Consider the following 19,783-nt stretch of genomic DNA (forward strand, 5'->3'; position numbering starts at 1 on the left):
CTCCCCCACTCACACTCTGTCTGTCGCACTCATAAATAAACATTGGGGCGCCTGGGTGGCTCAGTCGGTTAAGCGGCCAACTTCAGCTCAGGTCATGATCTCGCGGCCCGTGAGTTCGAGCCCCGCGTCGGGCTCTGTGCTGACCGCTCAGAGCCTGGAGCCTGTTTCCGATTCTGTGTCCCCCTCTCTCTCTCTGACCCTCCCCCGTTCATGCGTTGTCTCTGTCTCAAAAATAAATAAATGTTAAAAAAAAAAAAATTAAAAAAAATAAATAAAATAAACATTAAGAAAAAAAAAGATGGAACAGTTCCTTAATTCATGGTTTTTAAATCTAAAACAAATGTACTTTTTTTTCTTCTTGTAGGTTATGCAATGGTCTCTGCAAGATGGTTTATTCTTGAATTGGAGCTTTTTAAGACTGACAAATGCTGGTACTTCATCTTCTATAAGTGGACTATAATTTCTTTTCTCAAGACAACTACATAAGCAGACAAAATTGCAAAGATCTGCCCTGTGTCGAGTATGACAGCCACGACTCGTGGCTCTCCAGTAGGAGGGAATGACAGCCAGGGCCAGGCTCCTGATGGACAGTCTCAGCCCCCCCTCCAACAGAATCAGGTAGGACATTTAAGATACTAGTTAAAGTTACATTGGTTTGTCTACCATGAGATAGTAAATAATGAAGCATGTTCTGAATGGTTTGTGAAGTAACCATAAAACAGTTATTTTAAGAAAAGTAAATAGTAATAAGAAAGCTCAGGTGCTGTAGATGGTGATGCTTGAGCATATGGTGCCTCTTTTGCTGGTGTCTTACTTACACGGTCAGTTATCAGATGAAGTATTTAAGCCCTGTGTCATTTCCATAGCAAAGCCTGAAGTCATTCAGTGTATCCTCTGTTACAGAGCATGGACTCCAGTCATGTTGTGTTCAAATTTGCGCTTTTCAGCATACTGGTCTATGACTGGGTAACATATGTAACCTCTGAGCCTCCGGTTTTCATCTGTAAGATGGGGATAACAGTAATAACTATTTCATAGGATTGTTACAAGGATTGAGTGAAATAATGTTTGCAAATAGTTTAAAATAGATTTTGGTATCAAGATTTTATGCTGGCCTTAAAACTCATAGGGTAATATTTTTTTCTTTTTTTCTATTCTGTGGATGAATTTGTGTGAGATTCTGTTACTTCTTTCATATCTTTTTAATGTCTTAGACTCGTGGTAACATCTCGTCTTTCATTTCTGACACTGCTAATTTGCATTCTTTCCTGATACTCTTTCCTAGGGATTTATTAGTTTCTTTAAACTTGGCCCAGAACCAGCTTTTCGCTTTGATTCTCTCTCCCTTCCCTATGTGTGCTTTTACCCTCATGTCTTTGTTCCTTTCATTTCCTTTGAATTTGAATTGCTAATACTCTCATTTCTTGAAGTGGAAGTTTAGTAATTAATTTTCAGCTACTTTTTCTAATATATACAGTTTTAAGTTGGGAAATACCCAGGTAAGATATACATACTAAAATTTGTGACGCACAGCTCTAACGGCACTTACAGGTGAATTTATAACTGAATTGCGTGCACGTGAACCATAGACCTGCTGCTTACAGTTGGTACATGTTTACATAGAATTCTGTATGGATGAGTTTTTAGGCAAAAATACTGTTACTGTGGGATACTTAAATTTGGCACTTGGGGATAAGTTCTTATTGTCCATTTATTATTAGATTAGATAGTCTATTACAAGTATGGTAGAAAAGAGACACACATGCACTCTCTCTCCCTTTGCCCCTCCTCTCTTCCTCTCCCTCTGCCATTTTAGAGAAGCAAGCAAGTCAGGTTTTAATTTTATTTTTCCAAATAAGTGTGTCAACGTCATTCCTTTTCCTCTCCAGTTCCCACTTTTAGGCCATAAAATACTGAAGTACGTGGTCATAGATATTGGACAGAGTTGTTAAGTCTTCTTGTGTCATAAATTTGTTATCCGCTATTTAGGTTTCTTTAAACATAGTCAGAGGTTGTGTTGGATGCCCAAGATGCTATTTTTAAACCAGGAACTAGTAGAGATTCAGTAGGTTTGCTCTTTTTTGTTTGTTTTGAATTTTACTTATTTTTGATATCCAAATATAATTACCATACAATGTTATATTAGTTTCATCTGTGTGATTCAACAGTACTGTACATTACTCCGTGCTCATCACGAGAAATGTGGTTTCATATTTGTCTAGTAATTCCTGTTGTGACAGGGCTCACATAATGGGAAATGTAAGTAGAGGAGCGGTATACATCATGGTTAACACAAACCTGGATTCAAATCCTGACCATAGAGTTGGAGCTGTGTGACCTTGGGCTAATTACTTACTGTCTGAGTTTGTTTTTTCATCCATTAAATAGCTGTCTAATACTTTCTTAGGCTCTTGAGGATTAGGTGAAATTACAGCACAGTAGCACAGAGACTTCCTGAAGCATCGTAAACTTACTATGACTTTATCTTTAAAGTTTTACTCTTTTACTCTAATCTGTGTTGGTGTTTGAATTATTAAATGTACGTATGGTATAGAAACCTAAATCTGGAATATCTGATTTTTAAGACTTCGTCGCCTGATTCTTCCAATGAAAATTCCCCGGCAACTCCCCCAGATGAACAAGGTCAAGGTGATGCTCCACCACAGCTTGAAGATGAGGAACCTGCATTTCCACATACTGACCTGGCAAAGTTGGATGACATGATCAATAGGTGAGTTAATTTGTTTTGTTTTCTTAATGTGTGTAATACACAGGAGAGCCAATGGTTTCTTAGCACAGTGATTAGTAGTAAATAAGAAAAGAGGAAGAGTGGACAGAAATACCACAGTTAGCCATGCCGCCTCCTTAATAGCCTTAACATCTTGGTGATTACCAAGTACTTTGTAACCCATGGTTCGTAAAGCATTTGAAAAACGAAAGGGAGTAACAGTGTCAGTAAAGTTTTTAGAATTAATGATGATGACCCAAGCTGGTGTGTTTCTGAAGTAGAACCATATGTATGATTTCCCTCTTTGAATGTTTATGAAGTTTTTTTTCGTTTTGGTATGTTGTTTGTCCTGATTGCTGGGTGATTTTCATGATTTTTGCATGGTCCTGAGGTAAGCCAGGTCACAAGAACATGAGTTCCTCAGAGCCTGCCCCTTGGGAACCCTTTACTAGCCTGAGGCATTTAACCATCTCTGCTATTTGTTTCTCTTGATCTTCACTTCAGGGGCAAGTTTAGAGTATAATTTTTTGTACTTGTAGTGGAAGACTCCAAGAGAATGTAAGTTTAAAGCTTGTGTGCAGAGGAAGAAAAAGATTTGAAGAAGATAAGGGAATGGGGTACCTAGGTGGCTCAGTAGGTTAAGCATCTGACTTCAGCTGAGGTCTTGATCTCACGGTTTATGAGTTCAAGTGCCTCGTTGGGCTCTGTGCTGACAGCTCAGAGCCTGGATCCTGCTTTGGATTCTGTGTCGCCCTCTGTTCCTCCCCCCCCCCCCCCCCCAAATAAACATGAAAAAAAAAAAAAAAAAAGATGAGGGAAGAGTGTGTTGGGGGGAACCACATATGGCTGTGGTCTTCACCAGGCTGTGGGGTCAACAAGTGAGTACTAGGGAGGTGTGACACATCCCTTTAACTCCTAAAAAGGAAAGTAAGGAAAATACACAAGACTTATAAGCATTTGCATTACTAAATTTTCTTTATTCTTTGACTTTCTAAAAATCCGTTAATACTTAATATATGTAATAGCAGGGGAAATAGAACCCCCCCCTTTTTTCCCCCCCACATCTTGATTACATAAGTAATAGAAGTATGCATTGTTATACGTGGAAATACAGTGTTGATAAAGTTCTCTATAATTTCCTTCTTCTGTATACACGTCTCAAGAAAAAATTACTAACAATAGGGGTGCCTGAGGGGTGCTTCAGTCGGTTGAGCATCCACTTTGGCCCAGGTCATAATTTTACAGTTTGTGGGTTTGAGCTCCGCGTCAGGCAGGCTTTGCGCTGACAGCACGGAGCCTGCTTCAGATTCTCTGTCTTCCTCTCCCTCTCTGCTTCTTCTCCACTCTCACTCTTTGTCTTTCTCTCAAAAATAAATAAGCATTTTAAAAAATCGTAATTACTAACAATAAGGAGTAGACTCTTCAGATTATCTTTGTGTTTACTATGATTTGTATTGATTTTTCTACAAATGTGAGATTTCTTACCAGATCATTTTGTCTTGCTTTTCTCACTTCATTTATCTTGAAAAATTTTCTATTAATATATTTTTTAACTCATTGTATTTAATAAGTATATTTGAAAGAACACATTAGCTGTGATTCTGGTAGTATACAATATATACACAATATATACATTGAAATTGTATAAAGTTATTTGTTTTGTCCCTGGTTATTCTTTCTCTATAGCAGAGACCTAGCAAAAGGTTTTATTGTTGCGTTTTGATCTTTGTCTGGTGATTGTTATTAAAGGGTACTTGTTATGCAGGCTTGAAGACAAAAGTTTGCATATATTAGTCATGGAGCACTCCCCCCCCCCCCCCCCCCCCCCAAATCAAGGGTTTTTGGAGCAGTGAGAAGGATGAGGAAGAAGGGGTAGGAAAAGGATGGACTCGCAGATGGTTGGGCTGCCACTGGGACCACAGAAAGCACCACCTGGGTGTATGCTGCATCCTTGTTGGAGGGAGGAGGGTACCTATGGAGACAGAGAGGCCTGGAGACCCACATCCTACTTAACCTTCAGGATAAATTGATGAATTATGTGAATTGAGGCAGAAAACCCTCATTTTCCACCTAAATTTTTCTTCTTTGTGATTTGTGAAGAAATTGAAGACAACTAAGAGGTTCATCATAATTCTGAAAGAGCTCTTTCTTATGAACTCAAACAATAAGTATCCATTTAATTGATACTTGGTTGTTATGGTAGTTTTATATTCTTTGTTACTAAAATAATTTTCTTTTGGGGCACATGGGTGGCTCAGGTCGTGACTGAACAGTTCGGTTTGTGAGTTCGACCCCTGTGTTGGACTCTGTGCTGACAGCTCAGAGCCTAGACCCTGCTTCAGATTCTGTATCTGGCCCTCCCCTGCTCTCGCGGTCTCTCTCTCTCTCTCTCAAAAAATTAAAAAAATAGTTTCCTCTCCCCCCCCCTTGCTATCTTTTGTTTGGCAGTTCTTTAAAAAATTGTAGGGACAACAGATGGAGCTTAGTTTCACAAAGCAGATACTCTGCCAGCCTTGTTTTAAAATTGTAATGTTTTTTAGAGTTAATATTGAATTTTTTCGTGGTGAGGTGAATAATTATAATTAGTAACTCATTTATAGTGCCTCTTTTAGAGTGCAGCCAATAAACATCTTTTTATATTATTAAAATCCTTAGGCCTCGATGGGTGGTTCCAGTTTTGCCGAAAGGGGAATTAGAAGTGCTTTTAGAAGCTGCTATTGATCTTAGTAAAAAAGGTAAGTTTAGACGTTCTTATGCTTTTCATAATGTATGTTACTAGGTTCACTTTCACTTTATCCCCAAACACTTGTTTTCCTCTCTTATGAACATTTAACTGGGTATTCCTAGACTAGAACATCTAAGTTTTCTTGCTGTGGCTTATGATACATACCTAGAACAAGGGTTCAGGTCCTTTGGTCAGCCTTCAGGGGTGTTCATTAACTAGCTGAAGTTACACATAAAATTGGTGTATATTCATTTTTAAACAAAACTGTTCAGCTTACATGTTTATTATTTTTCTTAATACACTAAAAAGATTTGATTTTTCTCTAAAAAAGGCTTGAAACTTTCTGGTCTGGTGTTTTTACCTTGTCGTCTAGAAGTGAAACCTCAGTGCCTGAATTGATCGTTTTTCTAGTGGCTTTGGTCTGCTCTAGGTGTAGTTGAATTCTCTTAGCAAAGGACTATAACATTCTTTTAATTTTAAGGCATTGGATATTCAAATAAATGACATTTTAGTTTTTGAAATAGAGTAGCCCTGGATGTGTTCTAACTATCCATAAGCATTTATCACAATTGAAGTTGATCATTATAAAAATTAATATGCTTGTTTGTCTCCATGGCAAGGGTAATATTTTTTTTGTCTTAAAATAGTTTCCTTCCTTCATTTAAAGAATGTCTCTCCACATCTTTTTAATCTTGAAAAATAATCTAATTATGAAGAAACATTTCCATACTATATTTTCTACTACCCAAATTTCTTCTGTTCATTTACACATTTATTGAGGAAATTTTTGAAGACATTTGTAATAGGCATGTTCTAGGTCCTGACTGTACAGTGACAGGTAAGAACACATAATGGTATCTCATTTAATATTCCTTGAGATTCACTGGACATAGAACCCTCTCCCCCCACCCCCCATGGGACCATGGTTTATTTTAGGCAAGGTTCAGATTTTTAAATACAGTACTGAGTTTAAATGTTCTCTTTTCTGCAGTCAAAATCAGAGAACATTTTATATACAGATTGAATCACTTTTCATTGTGTTATCAAGAGTTAAAGATTTTCTCTGTGTTTGGCAGGGCGGAGCATTCAGCTCTGTTGCCTTTCTGAAATCAGATGAAATTAAGCAAAAATACAAAGAAGCATAAATGCTGGGACAGTGAAAGAGAGGGAGACAAAAACAATTCATCTTATTTAATCAAACACTTATGTAGAATAGTATGAAGATACTGATGTCTAACGGATCGTTTACAACCAAAATAAGATTTTAAAAATAGTTGTGAAACCTCATTTTTTAAGTTTTAAATTTTATTTTCAGGGAGTAAAATGCTCTGAAGCATTTAGGTTCCTTCTCAGTGGCACTGATAATCTTTGTGTGGTTAAGGTCTAGTGTCATAATTTGAAATGTTTTCAATTCACCTATTACTTGATTTCATGTACTTCTATACAGTTAAATAATTTTGAAATTCATTAATTACTTTGGTTTCTGAATCTGTTACCTTCTTGACACATAGGAACTTTGATAATACTTCTGGTGTATTTGTCTTTTTGACCTCTTACGATAATGTTTTTTCCAAAGCTAGTCTGAATTTCTTACCTATCAGTGAGTAGTTTATTTATTACTTTTTATCATGTAATCGGGCATTGTGAGACAATCAGAAAAATACTTTGTTTACATTTATTTTTCTTCCCTTAGGCCTTGATGTTAAAAGTGAAGCATGTCAACGATTTTTCAGAGATGGGCTAACAATATCATTCACTAAAATCCTTACAGATGAGGCAGTGAGTGGCTGGAAGTTTGAAATTCATGTGAGTCTTGCATGTGACTTTAAAAAATCAGATTTCCACAGTCATGCCTATGTTGAGTGTTTTCTCCTATGTATGTGAAATACATATTTGGTTATATATTTGATTCATTAATTGAATTAAATTCAAGTGTCTAAAACTGAGAAACTTTAAAAATACTTCTTATAAGTTATAATTTCTATAGAAGAAAGCATGATCATTTTAGGGGTGTGAGATTTAGAGACCTTTGGTTTAATAATCTGTCTTCTGGGTTCTCAAGTGCCTTATGACCACGTTCATCAGTTTTGAGATGTACCATGTACTCATTGTATGTACCACTAAGGAAGAAAAACAACTAAGATTAGGGAGTCTAGTATCTGGGACATAAAGGTCAAAGCAGAGAAATAAAGTTACCACACAGAAAGGGATGCAAAAAAACCTGTATGTCTCAACCGTGGCATCTTAGAGGAGTTAAAAATCACCTGAAAATTTAAACCACAGGCCAGTATTCAGAGTTTTGTAGTCTAAATTCAGATTACGGCTGTGAAACAAAAAAAAATCCTCAAATAGATAAAGTGGTCTCTGGTTCATGGTATGCCCAAGTGACCAGAAGAAGCAGGTGCAAGTTTTCTCTATACCGTCAGTCTAAGAAACTAGTATGCATTGATTATAAGATATAATCAAATTCCAGAGATTTTAAGAAAAAGTTAAAAAAAGTGCATCTTCGATTGATGAAATGCCATTCATGATTACTTCAAGTTTCTGTTCCATATTCATACTGTGGAAATGTCATAAGCTGTGAAGCAGATATTTTTGTGCTCTGTGAACTATTTTTCGAATGTAACCATAGCACAAAAATCGCAAAATCTTCTAATCCAACATGTAACTTTGTAAGTAAAGAAATGGAAACTTAGGAAGTGCTATTAGACTTTTGCCTTGAGGCTTAGATAGCAAATCTACTCCATCTTGGATACTTACTGTATTGCGTAGATGTTAGAATTGCTGCCTCTAGTGTATAAATTGCAAAGACAAAAAAAAAAGGTAACTTGCATCTTGTCTATGGACATCATAGACATAGGGCATTGCCTACTTCATTTTGTAAGCCATTACAAATGGCTTTTTTCAAGTAGGTACTATATAAAGGATAGTAAATGTTAATTCTTTTTTTAAATATATCTGTTTGATCCCAATATTAAACAGTTTAAGTGATCACGATAGAAAAATGGAGAGATGGTAATTAAAATATAATTAAGATGGGAGGATGTTTCTATTTGGAGTTGCAATGATCTGATCTTCTAAATCACCTTTTCCCCTTATATAACAGAGGTGTATTATCAACAATACGCATCGCCTGGTGGAGCTATGTGTGGCCAAGTTATCCCAAGACTGGTTTCCACTTCTAGAACTTCTCTCCATGGCCTTAAATCCTCATTGCAAATTCCATATCTACAATGGTACACGTCCGTGTGAATCCGTTTCTTCAAGTGTTCAGTTGCCTGAAGATGAACTCTTCGCTCGTTCTCCAGACCCTCGATCACCAAAAGTGTGTTGGTTTATTTTCATAATTAATAGTTTTGCTCTGTCTCATAGCTGTCAAAGATCTGAACCACCTGTTAATGTGAAGAAGCGTAATTTCATGTTACTATTAAAGGGATTCCGCATTATTTTGTAGTTTGGATTCTAACCAACCACCCTGCAGCTTTATTGAATTATGAGTGACAAAATTGTTTGGGATTATGGTTTTGTTTGTTTTAGCCCTCTCCACATAGTTAGTCCCCATTGACTTCTGCCAGCCTTTTGGGGAATAGTCATAAATTGGGTTAATGTGAAACAGGCCTTAATTGTCCTCATAAATAAGAGTAGAATAGATGAGATGACTTCTTTGACCAAGGCCATGATCACTGTAGACATTCTAATGTTTTGACTTCAAGACCAAGTATATCCTATGTCTAGTAATGTGTCACAAAAGTAAAATGAAAGAAATTATAAATGAAAGCAAAATAGTAAAACTTAGAACATGTCATACATATACATCATCGTAAAATTTCTCAAATGTAAATTTTCTATATTTGCATAGAGTATGCAAAATAAAAAAACTACATCCCTAACTGTACATCTTTTAATAAATACTATATAACAATACATAGTTTTTAAATATTAGAATTTAGGGAAACTTTAATATTGTGGGCCTTACAAAAAGGAAAACCCAGCATGGAAAATTTGAATTTATACATAAAATTCTTGGTTTATTCATTTAAAAGTGGAAATCCTCAAAATGTGTTAAACTTAGAGCTGGGATTTTTTTTATATTTCCCAAGATTCATATTGTTTCCACTTCGTGCCTTTTTTTTGTTTTGGTGAATCAAATTAATGACCAAACAATGACAGTCTCCAAAATATATCTGTATTTCTTTCTTTAATTTTTGCTCTGTAGGTCAATGATCATCTTTACAGACTCCCAGGAAACAACTTGATTTAAGATGGCTTCTGGTTGAAGATCTTTTTATGTCTTTCTTTGAAACCTAGCCCTGTTTGAGTATTGCTAATAACAGAATGTTCCTAATTGCTTAAACATACAGTATAGCTGAAAACCTAGGATTAGCTTTAGACTGATTATTTTACTGTGTGCATGCATATGCTATTATATGTGTGTGTGTGTATATATATATTTATATATAATACAGAATGAGTATGTACTTTCCTAGAATTGCTGAATGCCAAAAGGGACTGGTGGATTAAAATGCTCAGATTTTTAATTGTATTGGAATTAGCTTTTTAAGACCTAATAACAAGGCAGGAAAATACTATAATGAAAACTTACATAGAGAAATGGTGGTTAATTTTGTAGAGAATTTAATTGATGTAGACTTAAAATCCTATCAAAACTACCTTTAGGTACCATATTGTCTCTTTAGAGCAATTACCTTATATTTCTGTTTTCCCTTTGTCCTGGACATGGTTTTTATGTTTTTGTTTTTTAAGTAGCTATAGAAATTATTTTTGCTTAAGACTCAGTAATTACCTTTAAGTTTTACATATCAGGCATGCTTTTAACTCCACAAACCATTGGCTATCCCAGCTGCATTGTACTTTTGAGTATTGCTATCCCCTAGTGAAGAGGTTGAAAGACAATCCATACTGTTACATCCTGGTTATCTCTAAGGTGAGAATTGGGGCATTCACATGAGCCAGCAAAAGCATCAACCAGCATGTTCTAGTTAGGAGCAACAGATACAATACCAGGGGTTTGTATTTAATAGTTCATTCTCAGGCTTTAAGATTATTGTATTTATAGGGAATTTTTAATTATTCATAACTACAATAAAAAATGAATTCAAATATTGTCTTATGTCATCAGATACCTTTTTTCTTATTTAAAAATTTTTTTTTATCCTCTTAAGTTTAAAATTTTTCAGGTAATAAGGTATTCTCATATAATGAGGTCTCTGAAATAGAAACATGGCTTCTCGTTCCTGTTCAGCGATAATTGGTACGAACACACAACTGTGACCTAGTGATTTCACTTGTACTGCCATTCATGCTTCTTTCTCACAGAGAGGATTACTATGAATAATATGTACTATTTTGTTTTATTTCACAGATGATATTACATAATTTGAGTTTCCTGTTTCTAGTATTTTTCAATCAAGAAATTATTTCAGATGGTCCTTTTCTTCCCTGAAAGCAGGACGTTAACCTTTTTCATTAACTGTATTGCAGGGTTGGCTGGTGGATCTTCTCAACAAATTCGGCACTTTAAATGGGTTCCAGATTTTGCATGATCGTTTTATTAATGGATCAGCATTAAATGTTCAAATAATTGCAGCCCTTATTAAGTAAGTTACATTTTTAAATGAATCTTCAGTGTATTATAGGAATTCCTATTTAATTGCTTGATAAAACTTTTCTTTTTGCAAGTATGGTTTCCTCTTCACCTGATAACTTGGATTTTTTAATCCAAGTATAAATTAATAAGTATAAATTAAGTATAAAGTATAAATATAAATCTGAGTATAAGTATAAATAAATCTGAGTTCAGTCCTAGTTAATTGTAAGAAAGTATTAAGCGTGTGTGTTTGTTTTTGTTCTTTCAGACCATTTGGGCAATGCTATGAGTTTCTCACTCTTCATACAGTGAAAAAGTACTTTCTTCCAGTAATAGAAATGGTCCCACATTTTTTAGAAAACTTAACTGATGAAGAACTGAAAAAAGAAGCAAAAAATGAAGCCAAAAATGACGCTCTTTCCATGATTATTAAATCTTTGAAGAATTTAGCTTCAAGAGTCCCAGGACAAGAAGAAACTGTAAAAAATTTAGAAATATTTAGGTTAAAAATGATACTTAGGTAAGATGTTTACCTCTTGAAATAAACGATTATGTGGATGTTTAGAATCTTATTTAACACTGAAATTCTTTTCTAGATTACTGCAAATTTCTTCTTTCAACGGAAAGATGAATGCACTGAATGAAGTTAATAAGGTGATATCTAGTGTATCCTACTATACTCATCGACATGGTAACCCTGAGGAGGAAGAATGGCTCACGGCTGAACGAATGGCAGTAAGTCCTTTGATTCTTCTTCCATGGATAAGAATCTGCCCCAAACAAAAATTAGAATAGCTTTACTTAACGTTAGCAATAACATTTTAAAGAAACCTTAGAACTGGCAGGTGTTCAGATTGATTTAGGACTCTTAATCCTCAGAACTTTTTGTAATAAACAATTTATTTGGTAGTGATCTAGGTAGCTTAGCACATCTTTGATAAACTTATTGCTGAATGTAGGTATTCTGAATTAATTAGCTTGTCTGGGGGGGGGTTGGTTGAAATGGAACAGATAATGGTGATGTTGGGATTAGAGCGGGTAGTATCTGGTACCTGATGCATGAAGTGGCCTGTTGTTCATTTGACCAATTCCACTTACAGATTTTAATATTGGAAATATAATCACTGGAATAAGATATACACGAATTGATGTTTTATCGTGCTAAGTAAGAATTTAAGCACTTCTATTTATATTGTTTTAGCATTGAAAGTTTAAGAGACTATTTACCATAGATACTTCAGTATTTTGTAGTTTTAAAACATGTAAGTATGCCATTTAGGAAACATTGGTTGAATAACTTCAGTGCATACTGTCTGGTGCAGTAAATCTGTAAAAGAACTGTCCTTACCCTCATGGTGGCCTCAGTTTAATAGGGGAGACAATAAATAGAATGTGATAAAAGATGTGGAGGATTCGTAAACATTGGCTCTGTGTTTGGGGGCAGGTGTTAGACATCTGATTTTGTGTATGTGATTTGTCTGTCTGCCTTGTTGGCAGGTTGAACACCATGCTTCTCAGAGTGTAGTCTGAGGTCTGGTTCTGGTTCTTGAACTGTTGCCAGTCCTGGATGAGTACAGAAAATGGCATCAAGTGTTCAGAAACTGTTGTAGCAATTTGAAGTTGCTGCATATTTATTTTCACAGACATACCTGCAACAGATTAGAAATAAAAATGGACCTTTACCACCTAGAACTCTTTCTGTAGCACATTTTGGGGCTAAATACTTCTTATTCTCACTAGGTTGAATACTGTGAAATTTCACAGTATGAGCTAGTACCTATTTGTATACTGAGGGAGTTTTCTTCTATTCGTATAGGTATTAAATAAATGCCAGTCAGCAACATAGCATAGTGTTATAGAAACACAGACTTGGGAAGCATGCAACCTTGATTTAGATTCCAGTTCTAACACTTCTGAGCCTGTTTACTCTTCTGTAATAGGGTAATATATCCCTCATTAGGATGGTTCAGAAGATTAAAGAGCTAATGGATAAGCAATAATAGCATAATTGGTTAATAAATAAGAGCAAGAAATAAAAGGGCATATTTTCACCCAAACAAAACTGATGTAAGGAGTCCAAAGATCCTAAAATGGGTCCCTTCTCATTACCTAAACCTTGGTGTTTGCTGCACTAAAATAATACTTCTCTGCATAAATGCTGAAGTAGAATCTCTTTAATGATTTCACTCTTTTCTGATTGGTGGAAACATTTCTGTGCAAAATTCAGTTTCATGGAATTACTGTTTTTCATAGTTTTGAGTTAAAACACATAAACCTATTGCACTAGTGTATTTATTTTGTATTTTTTAGTCCCTACTACTGTTTAAAAGTATGAACAATATTTCGTACATTTTAAAAGCTTCTGTGTTTCAATTTCTTTCAAACAAGTTTTTGAATTATATTTAGGAATGGATACAGCAGAACAATATCTTATCTATAGTATTGCGAGACAGTCTGCATCAACCACAGTATGTAGAAAAGCTAGAGAAGATTCTTCGTTTTGTCATCAAAGAAAAAGCTCTGACTTTACAAGACCTTGATAATATCTGGGCAGCACAGGTAAGGAATTTCAGATGGTGGCTATTCGGATTCTAAAAAGAGCTACTAAAAACTAATAGTAGTCGTTCTAAAATGAGATATGAAGGCTTACTTTGTTTGATTTGTAGTGCGTTTAAATGTTCATCATTTATAGAAAGCCTGTCAAGAATCTAACTAGTCAACGATATTTTAAATATATTCATCATTTACTGTATGTTTGGCAAAGGTTGGCAGTTTGTACGTGGTTTTGTTTAGTATTTACTACAAATTTTTGAAGTATTTTTTCCCCCTTTCTTTTCTTTTTTTTAATACATATTTTTGAGAGAGACGGAGAGAACATTAGCGGGGAGGGACAGAGAGAGAGGGAGACAGGAATCCCAAGCAGGCTCCACACTGTCAGCACGGAGTCCAGTGTGCGGTCTGAACTCATGAACCGTGAGATCATGACCTGAGCCAAAATCAAGAGTCAAATGCTTAACCAAGACTGAGCCACCCAGGCACCCCATTATTTCTTTTATTTATATGATATTACATCACATATTGTAGGTGGTTTTAAATAAGAGTCAAACAGTAAATTAATATAAGGGATGTCTCTTGCAAGAATATAAGATATCTGTAATTGCTTTTTCATAAACTTTTAATGCAAAGAAAACTTCAATAGGAGAGTTAAATCACTATTTATAAAGACCTATAATAATCTAAAGGATTTATAGCTTTTCTGAAGGATAAGTCACTTTTTTGGTTTCAGAGCCAGAAACTAGGTGATTTGATTATCTTAAGTGATCTTGGATCACTTAAGAAGTATTGTTGAGTTTTACATTACAAAGCTTTGTTTTTTGAGTCTGTAGAAACCAAAAAAGCTTTGTTTTCCTTTGAATGCTTAAGTTTCCAGTTTTGAAACAAGATCATTGGTGTACCTTGTTCTACTTGCAATGTTAAAATTGGCACGTTAAATTCAATAAACTTTAATGAAGGCTCACATGAATTCCCAAAGTATACATTAGCCGTGTTATATCAAGGAATTAAGTCCGGTTTTAGAGGGCAATTCTAAAACATTTAAAATGTTACGAGTTTTCTCATGGTACACACTTAGGTGAAGATGATGGGAATAGTTTGTCAATAATAGCTGTCCGTATATACAACTTCTCTGCTGTCCAGATTCTAATATGCTGCTTGCTCTTTGGTTTTTTAATAGGCGGGGAAGCATGAAGCCATTGTGAAGAATGTACATGATCTACTGGCAAAGTTGGCATGGGATTTTTCTCCTGAACAACTTGATCATCTTTTTGATTGCTTTAAGGTAATAGCATAGTAAAGTAGTGCCGCTTCATTTTTGTTAAAATTAATTCATTAGATCTTTGAGTTGCTCTTAGCCAGTAAATACGAAGTAGGAATTATTAAACACTTTCAGGTGTGAAGGAATTGGTAATTATTTTTTCCCCAATAAGAACTTAATGTTCATTTTTATATTAATAGCCCTCATAAATAATTAAAAAAAAAATTTTTTTTTTTCATGTGTCTTTTTGAAAGACAGCATGAGCAGGGGAGGGGCAGATGGAGGGAGACACAGAATCCTGACCTGTCAGCACAGAGCCCGACACTGGGCTCAAACTTGTGAATCACGACATCATGACCTGAGCTGATGTCAGATGCTTAACCGACTGAGCCACCCAGGCGTCCCATAAATAAGGAATCTTTTAAACTCAGGTTGTCAATTTGGATTCCTCTCCTCTAGCAGTTTGAATTTCTATTAAAATGTTTAAGTGCACTGTAGGACTTCAGGGAAGGATGATTAGTTGTAATAAAAAACAAAGCGTCAATAACACGGATTACCAATACCGTGGTATTCTGTGGTGAAATGCATAGACAAGTGCAAATACAACTCATAAGGTATTCCAATTGCCCCTGTAGTGCTATCTGCATTGGTACCATCATGTATCTTTTAAGGCCATACTGGGTAGTGGTCTCTCTACAGTAGGCAGGTGTTGGGTTTGTAAAAACCACATGATTGGTGAATTTGTGGATTTAAGAACATGTGACCTTATGGCCATGTTAATAAGGGGTGTTGTAGTAACAACTGGCATTAGATGACCAAAGTATCATAGGGGCGCCTGGGTGGCTCAGTCGGTTAAGCATCTGACTTCGACTCAGGTCATGATCTCATGGTTTGTGAGTGTGAGTCCCACTTTCTTTCTCCCTCTCCTCCTCTCCCCCCTCCCTCTCCCTTGTGGGATTCTCTCTTTCTCCCTCCCTTCCTGCTCCTCGCTCACTTGTGCCCTCTGTATCTAATTAATTAATATAAAATAAAATAAATTCTGATTGCTGGTGGTACGTAAGTTGTTACAATCACCAGATTGATATTTCTCAAAGTGTAAGATTCTCATGACTCATCAGTTTGACATCTGGATAGGTCTTCTAGAGAAAGGCATATGTGCACCAGGGTACACGTTTAACATTTGTAGCAGAATTATCTGTAATAGCAAGCAGAATTATTTGTAATGGATAAATTGTGGAATGTTCATATCCTGAAAGATCTCACAACAATGAGAAAAAGCAAATTTGAGCAATTCAACCATATGGATAGGTCTAATAAAGTTGAAGAAAGGAATAAAATCACACAAGTCCTACATCTTGTTTGCAATTTCATTAACATAAACTTCAGAAATAGACCCAGCAAGCCTTTGGAGTGCTGCTTGCCATGTGTTATTTTTGACCTGAGTAATAGTTACATAGATTTTTACATTATGTATTGTAGTAATGCTATATACTTATACTACCTTTCTTGATGTGTCACAATAGAAGAAAAAAATGTGAATTACTGGTTTCTACCTCACAGCCGACTAAATCTGAATTGCTAGGTATGGGGCCTGAGAGCCTGTATTTTTTTTTTTTTTTTTTAATTTTTTTTTCAACGTTTTTTATTTATTTTTGGGACAGAGAGAGACAGAGCATGAATGGGGGAGGGGCAGAGAGAGAGGGAGACACAGAATCGGAAACAGGCTCCAGGCTCCGAGCCATCAGCCCAGAGCCTGACGCGGGGCTCGAACTCACGGACCGCGAGATCGTGACCTGGCTGAAGTCGGATGCTTAACCGACTACGCCACCCAGGCGCCCCTGAGAGCCTGTATTTTAAGCAGCATTCTCAGTTGTATCTTAGGCAACATTAAAGTTGTAAATCATTGCCTTATGGAAATTCAGTTTGATATCTTTCAAAGGCAGCTGAGGAAATAATAGAGTCCATTATCATGGGACTAATTAACTAAAGTTAATTGCCATTCATTTTTAATCTTGAGATGACTTCTGAAATACCACAGTGCATGACCAAGGATGGCCATGATGGAAGAAGGAAAGAGGTCAATTGTTACTACAGCCCCTGGACCCTCCTCTTTTGAGGATGGTCTAAATACAATAATAGGCTAAACTTAAACATGGTTCCATTTGATCTTTTTCCCCGTTGGCTTAGCAGGTATTTACTAAGCACTTACTGTTTGATAACAAGCACTGTTTTCTGAGCTCTTGTAACTTTCTGCAAAAGATGATTCAAAGGAAACATGAAGTCCAGGTCAGTTTGCAGTTCTTCCTGGACTGGAACCAAATGATTTCAGACTTGTTAATTAGCCTGAAAGTACCTATGTATTTGTGTATTTGCCCAGTCTAGTTTTTAAATGTTTTAGTTTGAGGTTTTTTTAGTTTATTTATTTATTTTGAGAGAGAGTGACCGACCATGAACTAGGGAGTGACAGAGAGAGGTGGGGAGAGAATCCCAAGCAGGCTCTATGCTGTCAGCACAGAGCCAATGCAGGGCTCGATTTCTCAAACCTTGAGATCATGACCTGAGCTGAAATCAAGGGTCAGATGGTCAACTGACTGAGCGATCCAGGCGCCCCTCAATCTTTATTTTTGAAGTTTGTTTGAACCAGAATTCTTACTTTGTATTTGGTTGTGCACATCTTCTAAGTCTCTTTGAATCTACACTTTCCCCCTTTATCTTTTTCTTTCCTTGCAGTCTATTTCTTGGAAGAAACTGGATTGATTGTTGTGTTTATATCAATAGCATAAAATAGAGGCTTGGGGTTTTTTCGTTTTTTTTCCTTTTGCTAGAATACATACATCCTAGGTGGTCATGTGCTCTTTATTCAGGAGGCATGTAATGCCTAGTTATCTTTCTTTATAAGATGTTCTTAATTATAATATCTAATGTTTCCGTTTTTTCCTGTATCCTTAGCAGTTTCCAGGTGTCTAGGAGGAATTAGAAGTATGCATTCAAGTTGTCTTCGAAGACATCCTTATTTATCTCATTGTAAATGTGTAATAATCCCGTTGAAAGGATCTGCTATAATTTACATAGCTATCCTTCTGTTGTTTGCCTTTAGGTTGATTCCACTTTATTTTCCTATAAAGACTCATTGGCAACTTTATGCATAGAGCTTTTCTCATTCTTTAGCTGCATCCCTGGCCTTTACCCGTTAGATGCCACCATCATACACATCCCACCCAATCCCTATTGTATAAACTGGGCATTTGTAAAAATACCATTTTCAGAGGTTCCCTCCCCCTCCCCCCCATCGTATAGATTTAAAATTAGCATTGTATCTTCTAAATGGAAATGGTGCTGTATCATTTCTGCATAAGTTAGAAATTGTTTTCATTGGTTAATAACAGACTTTGCTACAGCTGTTTGTTTTCATATGTATAATGCACAGTGCTCTCTTACCAGCTTTTCAAATTTATTATGAAAATCTTTGTATGTCAGGTTATGTTTGCCATCTTTTAATATAATTTTAAAGTCACAAATAACAGACTGAATCTACGGCAGTGGTTTTCAACAGGCCAGTTCTGCCCCTCACCCCACCCTTCAGAGATACTCAGCAGTATATGGAGATAATTCTGGTTCTCACAGCTGAGAGGAAGAGTGTCTACTATCTTCTGGGTAGAGGCCCAAGTATGCTGCTATACATTCTGTGCATGGAGCAGCCCCCACAACAATGATTTCTCCAGCCTCAAATGTCAATTCCAAGGTTGAAAAACCCTGGTCTTAGGTATTTAACTGTAAATAGAGCCTTTTTTTGTCCTCATGTTTAAGTCTGCCCTATCTTCTTTCTCATATATCACTAGAATAATTCTGTGCTCAGCTGTGTTTTCTGATGAACATAGTTAATCCCATGACCTGTCATTTAATCAGTGATGGGCAAATGTGTTGTTTTCATGCCATATAAAATTTTTTTCTAGGCCAGTTGGACAAATGCAAGTAAAAAGCAACGTGAAAAGCTACTTGAGCTGATACGACGCCTTGCAGAAGATGATAAAGATGGTGTGATGGCACATAAGGTGTTGAACCTTCTGTGGAATCTGGCCCATAGTGATGATGTACCTGTAGACATCATGGACCTGGCTCTCAGTGCCCACATCAAAATATTAGATTATAGTTGCTCACAGGTAAGGTGTGCTTCCTTAGCACACTTTTTCTGACCCTTCTTCCTTATCAGGATGGCTTAGGAACAGAATAGTTCCTGATTTTCTTGACATTGTTATTTTTGAAATTATCTTCAAGAATTAACTCATTTTCTTCATCTAAGTCCACCTTCCTCTTCTCAGGTCTCTAGGTCAGAATTTTGTTTCTCGTCTGAAAAGCATTTAATCTCCTTGGGAGAAAGACAGTATAAAAAACAGATTATATAGTGGTAGAATTGTCAAATGCATGGTGCTGAAGTGTAAGTTTCAAATAGATCGTAAAATACTAAAGGTGATGAGGGACTTGAGAGGTAAGAGAATTTGGGTTTTCTTTGCTCATGGGGAAATTAAGAACAATTAATAGAGTTTCCTCAATAGTAAAACACTTCGAGCCTTGCCTGTGAGAAAATCACACAACAGCTTCCCTGCATTCTGACTTGTGGCATGTAAACTGTTAACTTGCAGTAAAATGGAAATTGCTGAATAATTTTCAATTTGTGAAAACTATTTGCTACACCAGTGAACTGAAATTTAGATGAGAGCTAAGAAATTAAGTTCAAGTAGGTATATGTGATTCAGATGCTATTCAGGTTTTTACTATACTTGCTTGTGACAGTTCATTAAATATTTATTCAGTATCTTCAATACTGATAACTTTCTTCTTTTTTTTTTTTTTTTTTTTTTTTTTTTTAACGTTTATTTATTTTTGAGACAGAGACAGAGCATGAACAGG

At 36.0% G+C, this 19,783-nt stretch overlaps 1 protein-coding gene across 2 annotated transcripts in view; it reads left to right on the forward strand.

The window, feature by feature from the left end:
* The window catches only part of USP9X (ubiquitin specific peptidase 9 X-linked), a 131,894-nt gene that overhangs the window by 35,184 nt on the left and 76,927 nt on the right, over positions 1-19,783 (forward strand). For both annotated transcript variants that reach the window (XM_058714409.1, XM_058714410.1), the window contains exons 2-12: positions 365-618; positions 2,586-2,731; positions 5,384-5,463; positions 7,147-7,259; positions 8,560-8,778; positions 10,956-11,071; positions 11,330-11,581; positions 11,658-11,796; positions 13,468-13,620; positions 14,795-14,899; positions 18,829-19,035. In XM_058714409.1, coding sequence (XP_058570392.1) covers positions 523-618; positions 2,586-2,731; positions 5,384-5,463; positions 7,147-7,259; positions 8,560-8,778; positions 10,956-11,071; positions 11,330-11,581; positions 11,658-11,796; positions 13,468-13,620; positions 14,795-14,899; positions 18,829-19,035 — 1,626 coding nt within the window. In that variant the 5' untranslated portion in view covers positions 365-522. The remainder of the gene's footprint in view (positions 1-364; positions 619-2,585; positions 2,732-5,383; positions 5,464-7,146; positions 7,260-8,559; positions 8,779-10,955; positions 11,072-11,329; positions 11,582-11,657; positions 11,797-13,467; positions 13,621-14,794; positions 14,900-18,828; positions 19,036-19,783) is intronic.

This window comes from Neofelis nebulosa, chromosome X, assembly GCF_028018385.1.
Source record: "Neofelis nebulosa isolate mNeoNeb1 chromosome X, mNeoNeb1.pri, whole genome shotgun sequence".
NCBI classification, from domain to species: Eukaryota; Metazoa; Chordata; class Mammalia; order Carnivora; family Felidae; genus Neofelis; species Neofelis nebulosa.